Source organism: Embiotoca jacksoni, unplaced genomic scaffold (assembly GCF_022577435.1).
Source record: "Embiotoca jacksoni isolate LCO1_2020_lvr unplaced genomic scaffold, fEmbJac1.0.p SCAF_14, whole genome shotgun sequence".
NCBI classification, from domain to species: domain Eukaryota; kingdom Metazoa; phylum Chordata; class Actinopteri; family Embiotocidae; genus Embiotoca; species Embiotoca jacksoni.
The window spans coordinates 3,552,794-3,562,579 of record NW_027185274.1 but is presented as its reverse complement, the minus strand read 5'-3'; the positions used below and the strand labels follow the sequence as shown (position 1 = coordinate 3,562,579).

At 43.2% G+C, this 9,786-nt stretch overlaps 2 protein-coding genes across 2 annotated transcripts; both read left to right on the top strand.

The window, feature by feature from the left end:
• The first annotated feature begins 672 nt into the window (after positions 1-672).
• her8.2 (hairy-related 8.2) lies at positions 673-2,421 on the top strand. Its single transcript, XM_069147273.1, has 4 exons — positions 673-818; positions 954-1,049; positions 1,137-1,215; positions 1,689-2,421. Exons 1-4 carry the CDS (start codon positions 756-758, stop codon positions 2,048-2,050), a joined length of 600 nt encoding a protein of 199 aa, XP_069003374.1. The 5' UTR covers positions 673-755; the 3' UTR covers positions 2,051-2,421.
• Positions 2,422-5,948: 3,527 nt separating this feature from the next.
• Positions 5,949-9,272, top strand: her13 (hairy-related 13). Its single transcript, XM_069147494.1, has 4 exons — positions 5,949-6,273; positions 6,569-6,655; positions 6,773-6,854; positions 7,863-9,272. Exons 1-4 carry the CDS (start codon positions 6,187-6,189, stop codon positions 8,327-8,329), a joined length of 723 nt encoding a protein of 240 aa, XP_069003595.1. The 5' UTR covers positions 5,949-6,186; the 3' UTR covers positions 8,330-9,272.
• The last annotated feature ends 514 nt before the right edge of the window (positions 9,273-9,786 follow it).

The window sequence follows — 9,786 nt, the reverse complement described above, 5'->3', positions numbered from 1 at the left end:
TAACAGCAGATGTCAGACATTTGAAAACACGGATAAATACACGGGGCACGTTTTTTATTTTGCTGAAGTGGACAGAGGTGTGCAGTGCTGTACATTAATACAGGTCCGTCCTGCTGCAGTTAGCTTTTATTAAACATTAAAATAAATAAAAAAAAATAGTGCGCGATATAGTAATCTTTGGGATTTAGGAATGTAAAGCAGTGGCCCAATAGCAGATCAAAATTTGATCCGCACATGGGCACATATATTCTCAGGTGATTTGTCAGTCTATTGTGTCTCCCTGTGAGCTTTGAGAAAATAGGTTTGGCCTTTTTGCAGGTAGTGTAATGTTGCTCTAGAAAAGAATGGGCGAGAGGCTCCCCGGAGTAACGCAATGCAATTGCACACCCTTGTTCATCTCTGGGAGAAGAAGAAACTGCAGTTTTTGTGTTGTTGGGTGGAGGGGTGGGTGGAGGGTAGTGCATGGTTTCAGGCTGGACATCTGTCGTTTGTGAGTTTTCTTTTTTTTTTCTTCTTCTTTTTTTCTAGGCCGGGTCTCTCGGTTATTGAATGGAGCCAGTGACCTGTCAGTCTTGACTGATGGGACCCCGTGTGTGGGAAAATCCCGCAGCCAAAGAGTTGGAGCATTCACATGCTAATTGCGCCCTATAAATAAGAGGGTCGCGCCGCGCCGAGGACCCTAGAGACGCGGAGATTCAGAGGAGAAGCGACAGGAGCGCTCGCACGCCCGAGGAAAACAAAAAAAAAACAACAACATGACTGCTTCATCCATGGCGCACAACGTGGAGAAACACCCCACTGCCAAGGAGGAGAGAAAGGTATTTTACGCTTGGAAATACTCTAGATCAACTTCTAATTTTAGAGTATAGTAAAGGCAGCACACACTTTGTCCTCTGCGCTCCGGCACGGTGACTCTCCGCCTTCAACCGAGCGCTATGTGGTTACTTTTACAGCTCAGAAAGCCGCTCATTGAGAGGAAACGACGGGAGAGGATAAACAATTGTTTGGATCAGCTGAAAGAAACAGTGATCGGAGCGTTCAGGCTAGATGTGAGTATGTGTCCTCCTTACGTGTCTCATCCTCACAAGCCAACAATGGAGGTTGAATAACTTTGAGGGCGCCTCGTCTCTCAACAGCAATCCAAACTGGAGAAGGCCGATATTCTGGAGATGACAGTGAAACATCTGCAGAACATCCAGAGCAGTAATCTCAACGGTAAGTAGCACGTGGGTACTGTGCACTTGTCTTTATGTCATTCATGTGAGGTTCAATGCAAGATGATTGCGGATTGTTGTTTGTTTATTGACCCGTGATACTGGCTCCTATCTGAATCTATTATAGAGTGGATCTTTGGTGGGAAACTGGACATTATAAACTGATAAATGCCTGAGCTTCTTACAGGAAGTAATTGACCTAGTTGGAATTAGACAGCAGGGGGCAGCATTAACACATACAATGTTACACTCCACCTCACAAGTGTCAGAATGTGCTGTAAATTGTCAGAGCAGTGTGTCATTTGGGTGTTAAATGGATTTTCTTAACTGCAGCCTTACTGAGCTGCAAATGCAAAATAATATCAGATGGAATTGGTCAGCTTTTGAATGCAGATTGTGCTGTCACCACCAGAGGCCGCTGTTGATACAGGTAACCTCATTCCTCCTCTCCTCCTGTCACCCCACCCTACTCAGACTCCACACTAGGCCTGGAGGCCCAACAGAAATACAGCACAGGGTACATCCAGTGCATGCACGAGGTCCACAACATGCTCCTCACCTGCGACTGGATGGACAAAACTCTGGGCTCCCGTCTGCTCAACCACCTCCTAAAGTCCCTGCCCAGGTCCACGGATGAGCACCCCCTCGCCCAGCCCACACCCAGACACGACGTCCCTCCTCCGCTCAGCCTTCCGGGCACACCCCTCAGAGGAGAGGCCCTGGCCCCGAGGCAGATCCAAAGAGAGGGGCCCGTCTCCCACGCGGCTGGACGTCAGGAGAGACCGGTCCTCCACAGCTTCCACCTGGGGATGCTGGAGATGTGGAGGCCCTGGTGAACCAGCAGACCAATGATCGTGGTTCTCCATCTTGTTGTGCCATCCTTTGTTATGTATCTTATAGATATGCTGCTCAGAAGACAAAAATGTGGGGCAGTTTTGTTCCAGTGATTATTGTAGGTGTGCTATGATGACTCTATACAGACCTTTTCTCCGTACTTCCCTTTAGAAGTTGACTTCTTGTAGCCTGCATTATAGAAGGCTCTTATTAATTTTTCATGTATTTATTGTATTAACAGCTCTATTTATTTGTTATTATAAGGCATGACTTTGCTTCTTAGACCACTTGCTTGGCCTTGCATAGATTTCTGTCTTCCTCCTTTGCTGTATTAACCTGAACATTAATAATAATAAAACCTATTGTACACTGATTTTATGAGCTTTATGAATGATCTCCTTTATGTTTAGTTGCCCATGTCATTTATGTTTAGCCATTTCTGCCATAGTACAAGGAAAGAAGCGCTCTTGTCATTAAACTGTTCATTTTTAGGGTACTTACTTTTACACTCTTAGTTCCGGGAATAGCAAATGAGGCTTTTTGGCATTTTAAAATGTGATATTATTGTGAAATATGTCAGTTTTTGTTGTTGTCTTGTTTTTACCAGGGCGATAGAGCAAAATGACATATTAGGTCGTTGGATAAACTTTTTAATGGTGAATCAACAGTTTTGAGGACAATCTATAGCTTAATTAAATATTTAATACCATTAAATATATGTTAAATCATATGACTAAAGTTATGTTATAAGTGAAGCAGGTAAAGTTGACAGCAAAACTAATTCTGCATCTTTTTTTAGCTTCTTAGCTTTTTTTTTTTTTATTGATTTAAACTGAAAATACTGAACAATTCAGTCTGGCCTCTAGTTTTCAGCAGCTGGCGGCAGTTTTCAGTGAATAAACTCACTATCTGCAGCGATGCAAGACAAAGTTTGAGCAAGTTGAAGTCCTTGGTACTAGCTAGACCCAGATATTTTATCTCTGTTTTGGTTTCTGTTTTACTGTAGGCCCTTTTGGCGGCAGACATTTTGACTTATAGCGGGTGTAAATAATAACATGAAGGATGACTCCATTCTGTTAAAGTGTCCCAATGAGCATTAGCAGTGTGACAGTGAGCCAGCATGCACAACATACTCTTTTTCACGGAATACATTTGTACTTGTCAAAGCAGGAAGTGACTGGGAGTCAGCATGTACAACACCAGGACGCTGGAACCAGCCCACCGAACAAAAAAACATCCCTGCTGTGAACAAGGACCACGCCAGGAAGTTGAAAGTGAATGGAATAAATGGGATTCAGCCACGATTAGTTTTGTTTTATATACCAGTTCTTTTGCTGCTGGTACCTGTCAAAATATCATCTATGACAATCATGTTGCTGTTTGGTGTCTGTTTGCCTGCTAACACTTATTAAATGATCAGATGTCAGGTGGTTAGCTGTGCCCACATAGTCTTGTGCTGCTTTAATTACAAAGTCACTTCACCCAAATCATTCATTCTTCCTGAACAGGGTCACTCACGGGGGAATGCCGCCTCTCCCAGCTGACATTGTGCGAAGGTGAAGTTTCTGTACCTCACCTTCCTGGTCCTTGATTTAGAATCCAATAAAGCATAAAACACTAAATAAAACCATAAAACACTTTCTGATTCACCTGGCTTGTAAAGCAGCTTCAGTTTTATGTGCTGATGTTGTTAAATAGAACCTGATCAAAGCTGAAGCCTTTTTAAAGGACTTTTCTGATGTCAGAAAGGGAAAAGCACAGGCGCAAATAACAAAATGAATCATGTTACAGCTTACTGAGAAATAGAAACATCATTAAAGTAATTTGCCATGTACATTTTCTTTCATATTTCCATATATATATTTCCAATTAAAACTGCTGACAGTGAAGTGCTTGGATCATCCTGAGGTACCAGGAGAAACATACTGCTTTCAGTTGTTTCAAACTTAATCTTTTGACACTTTCAGCATTACTATATAAATTCCAATCACATGTCATGTACTGGGGTGATGACAGAAAGAGGGAGAGCACCACAAAACCTTTGTCAATAAAGTGGAAGATAAATCAGAAAATGTTTTTTTTTCATGATTTGGGGAGACTAATCAGCTTCTTACCAACATAGTGCAGGAGATTTGAATCATAAACCAATAAATTGTAATTATAAAAATTTGTACTGTGTGTATGTGTTGTCTCAAGGACAATTTCAAAGTTAACCTAAATGAATAGTGAGTAAAAGGTGGCCGTATTGTGCAATTTTTAGGGTTGAGAGAATGACTTTAATTGTTTCATTTATCATCTAGTGACCATCATAATAACAATAAAAAAAAAAAAATTTTAAAAAAGAAGAAAAGTGCAGGGCTTTAAAAAGGGTGTTTGGGGCACTTAATGGTATGAAAGCCACTGTCGGAGTGACTGCCCTGGTACATTTACGTTATAATAAAGATGTTATTCATCACTGGGTTTTGAGAAGCAGAAACCTGCATATGGCCCATTCTTCTGCTATTATTGCCGTTATGATTGACCGCCACATGGAGCGAGGAGGCGGCTCTGAAGAGAGACAGAGAGGGGGACGCCTGGTCCCTCAGCGGAGCTCACCAACAAAAAAGCGAGCCGAGACAGCTGCTCCCTCCACAGTCCACACCATTAAAGCCCTTGCAGAAGGAATCTGGGGGTGGCGAGGTGCCAAAAAACAACAACTCCACTTCAAAGGTCTGCAGCGCTTCCTACAATTGGGAGTTTAGTGGTGCTTTTTTGCGGAAATACTGCGCGATTGCCCGTGCGTAAAAGAGCACCTGAAAATACATCAGTGCATTTACCTGAAAGGTTGCAAAGATGCATGCTGGTTCTTTTTCCAACACACAGAGCTGCACTATTGTGGGGTAATTTGCATGATAATAAGGTGTACAAAACACGTATAATAACGAGGACAGGGGCTCTTATTAGACAAAAACAAATAGACATTGTGCGCAAAGGGCGAAACTAGTGCATCCAAATGCAAGAAAAACTGATATCACAAGCATCTCTAAATTCAGACAGTCCAAATGTTGTCTGAATAATGACAGCATTACATTTAGCATGTTTACACAGACAAGTGGCATACACTGTTGCACAAATGCTGCAAAAATTTTCTAAAATTAAACAGATATTAGGCCTAACTGTCTCACAGCAGAGCACGCAACGTGAGAACGCAGTTGCACACAAATCAGAAGTCACCAAAACAACGGGGAGAACAAACGAGGCGCAGGGCCAACACCTGTCGCTTTCTTTGGAGAAGGGCCCTTAATTCCCCCGGCTGATTCAGTTTAGGCCGAGGGGCCGCCAGCAGCAGCTGCCAACTGAAGGCATCGCGTTACATCCGCCAAACAGCCGGGTAAATCTGCTGAGGCTCGGACATAAAAGCCAGCAGAAAGAAGAATGGGTAGGGCAGAAAACGGGAGAGATTCTGGTTATTGTCACACAGAGACGTAAAATTAGTCAAAAAAACCGGCACGACAAGAATTAAAACTACAAATACACAACACAATTTTTGAATTACGAGGTCACTTATTTAAATTTAGATTATTTCATGCCTTATTTTGAGTAAAAAATAAATGAAAACGTAATATCACGTTTCAAAAATTATAACTTTAATAGCCAAACATTAAATGAACATAAAATCCAGTTAAGGGTATTACTCTAACGACCTTTTCTGCGTCTGCATGCTAATGAAAGTTATCCTACAGCTGGGTGAAAGTGCACGTTGACACTAACAGGAGGGGAAAAACAGAGCGGTCGGCCCCCCTACCCAACAAATTGTCTGATGAGAGCCCGTCCAGCTCCTCGGGGCGCAGACCAGGGCTGACCGCAGACAAAGGGAGTGCGCGCTCATTGGCTCGGCCGTGTGCGCTCTGTTGTCCACCAGCGAGAGCAGCACAGCCCCTATTCACATGTTAATAAGCCCCTATAAATACTAACAACAGCCACTCAGCGCCAGCAGCACGTCTCAGTAGGATTGCACAATAAACGCAGGGCGCCTCGCTTCGCCTGCGAGTTAGTCGATTTATTTTTTTTCTGCCTGCAACCGGTTCCGTTCGCCAGCTGCCCCTCGCGAGGTAAGAGCAGCAGTGGGAGAAGCCCCAGAAGCGGCGATCCGACCAACATGGCCCCCTCGGCTCGGCCCCACAACACCGGACTCGGCATGGAAGAAGATGAGTCCTGCTACGGGATTAAGAAAGCGGACAGAAAGGTTCGCAGTGATTGTGGAACTTCGAGGCAACACTTGGCAATGACGCACTTGACGCGCCGCTTTAACGACGCTGCATCTGCACTGCTTCAGGACAAATGTTTAGCTCGAGAGGAAACCTGATTATTTCCAAGTTAATTACATCCTATATTTATATATATATATATAATCAGAAAGGGATACCTTGTATTTAGGCATTCACTATGCGCGTCCACAGATGGACGCATCTGTCTTTGAATAGTGACTTTTCACTCACTGAAGTGTGATTTGTTTTTTGTTTTTCTCTGTGCTCCTGCAGACCAGGAAACCTCTGGTGGAGAAGAAGAGGCGAGCTCGCATCAATGAGAGTTTGCAGGAGCTGCGGACTTTGCTAGCAGATACAGACGTGAGTATACACAGTGCCTCCGTTCAGCTGGCACTCTGACGTGACGTGGAGGCAGGTCGTGGACCTGGTGGAGCTCACCTGGTGGTTGTTTTTTTTTTGTTTGTTTTTTTCCCCCAGTTTCATTCCAAGATGGAGAACGCAGAGGTGCTGGAGGTGACGGTGAAGAAGGTGGAGGACATATTGAAGAACAGAACACAAGGTCTGTTCAGATTAATTCAGCCCTTACACATCAGAACCAAGATACACATGCAGGACCGTGGAGCAGGGAGTGATCCGTGTCATAAGGGGACCCACATGTTACAATATAGAAGTATAATTCAAGAACATCAGGCATTTATAGTCATTATCATTCTGATAAATTGACAGGTGCTCATTTTCTTGAGCTTGAAAATGAATGTATACTTTAACTGTGAAGCAGCCTTTAAGTAAAAGGCAACATCAAAGCCATACCATAATATTAAAATAACTAAAATCCCATGTGTTATCCAGTTTCATACTGTGAAACTGATATTATCAGAATGTGTTATCCTGCTCTAAATCTCAACTGAAGCGAGCTGACTGCTCCAAGTTTGAAATAAAGAGAAACATGTACTATTGAAAAGAATCGGGGAATAAATGATTCAATTCAAGCTGCAATTCAGAGAAAGATGAGCAGGTTCCAGTTCATTCTGTAACTTTTAAGTCAAAAGTTTTATGTATTCTAAAATACTCAAAAGTTGAAGTCTTCCATTCGAAATTTAACTTGGTAAAAGGACATTATCAATAAAACATATTGTAGTAAAAACACGTATTCTGAAAAACTGTCCATTCCACAGGTTTATATTATAGGTTCTATTTATTATTGGATTATTATTGTTGATGCGTGAACATGTAAGCAGCATTTTGATGTTGCATGTGTATCTGGAGCCATTTTGAATTACTTTGTTGCTTGGGACATCTTCATCTCTAACAATGCATCATATTTTATAAGATAATAATTCAGTTTGTAAGAAAACGTTCACAATTAACTGACTAAAAAGTATCAGTTTCAGCTGTTTAGTACTCCTGGTGAAGAAAAAGACAAATATTTTTGCTGTGAATATAGAGCAGAGGTTGATAGAATGTGAATCCTTGTTTTCTATTATTGTATTGGACCTGGAGCTGTGTGGAGCTCTGGCGCAGTAAGTGACTAAGGTTTAGTCATTTTCATTTGTCTCTCCTTCCACAGAAACAGACACACTGAACCAAGAAGCCAGCGAGAGGTTTGCAGCCGGCTACATCCAGTGCATGCACGAGGTCCACATGTTCGTGTCCAGCTGTCCCGGGATAGACGGCACGGTGGCAGCCGAGCTCCTCAACCATCTTCTGGAGTGCATGCCCCTGAACGAGGACCACCTCCAGGACGTGCTCATGGACCTGATCACGGACACTCCCGGCAGCAACGGCAGCACTTGGCACGGAGGTGACGACGCGCTCTGCACGACTTTGGCTTCTCCCGGAGGGAGGAGCCTGTGCAGCGGCTCGGCCTCGGCCCTCTCCCCGGCCCCCTCCACCACGTCCAGCGAGGACTTGTGCTCTGACCTGGACGAGACCGACAGCGAGCACAACCAGAGCTCGACAGAGGTCATGGAGAACAGGGAGGCCCTGAGCATGCCCACCATAACCTATCCGGAGTCTATGTGGAGACCTTGGTAGGGGACTTGGATGGGGAACAGTTGGGATATGTTGAAGCAGGGATTCCAGGATTTCTTTTATGTGACACGGAAGTCTCCAACTGAAAAAAAAACAAAACAAAAAAACAACTTCACCCAACACCATTTGTGTCTGGATCATTTTTGCACTCATATGACCCTCAAGAATACTCACCGCGAGCATGGATTTTCTTCTGGACCACTGAACGCCCGGCACTGATGTCCAATATTTAGATCTGTTCTATTAATGACAGAAGGAACAAGTTAGCCACCGACTCTTTACACGAGAACAGATCATCACTGTGGATTTTTTTCTTCACACATCTAAATCCAGAAAGTTTAAAGCCTTTCCTCGTTATCCTGGGAAATGTAGGAAATCAGTAAATGAAGCAGCAACTGACAATTCACATTGATGGAACAACATTTGCTAAAAAAAAAAATAAAATAAAAAAACACTCCCGAGGTGCTTTGGATATCACAAAAAAAATGCTCAATGTGTTGAAGGGAGAGTTTTCCTTCATCTCATCGGAGGTTCCCTCCAGCTCGGAGCCACCTTTCACTCTCAGTAGTGACACTCTGGCTTGGAGTCATCTCTTGTGAGTTTGTCTTTACACTTGGAGAAAGAAGCAGCCGTCCCCTTTCAGAACACTTAGAACCCAACAATGGACAGAAAAGGAACAGCTCAAGATGTTCACACTTGTTTTGTCTATAAATTTATAGACTTATAACTCTGTATATTTTGTACGAGGAGAAAAGCTCTTTTTAGAAACCGAGAAGTTTGACAATGCCTCCGATTAATATAAATATTTCTATTGTATTTCAGAAATTTCCGTAGTTTATTGGACATGTAGCCTACTTATGAATGACCACTTTATGAAGTAATGGTGTCTAGAAATGTTTTGCAAGTCTGATGTCTGAATTTGCTGAATAAAATACTGTCACTGGAATGCTTTTTGTCTGACGTGACTCAATGCCCAATAAAAAAACAACCATTGGTCAGTCGATACATTCCCCTTTTATTAGAATATTTCCATTATTATCCACTTTGCATTGTGGGGCGTCAAACTCTTTTCCAACTTATTGATATTTAAATGTACAATGTACAGGAAAACTAGAAGATGATGTACTCAACGTACTCTTTTCTTCTGACTAAAACAGCCTCCCTTCTCAGATCCGACCCGCAGTCCCTTCGCACCTCGAGGACGCGCGACGCGTGTGCGCACATGAAAGAGTCGCACCTCTCCAGCGGGAGTCTTCACACTCCCCACGGTCACAATGACCACGGTAACAGATGTCTGTTAGATCCTGTCTGGACCAGCCATCAGCTCAACCACGGAGACGCACCAGAGCAGCGCGGCCCCTCGTCACAAGTGTAAAAAACAAACAACAACAACAACAAAAAAACGGGAGTAAATAACCGCTTCCCACTCGTGTCCCGTCTTTCAGGACAGGTCAACTTCG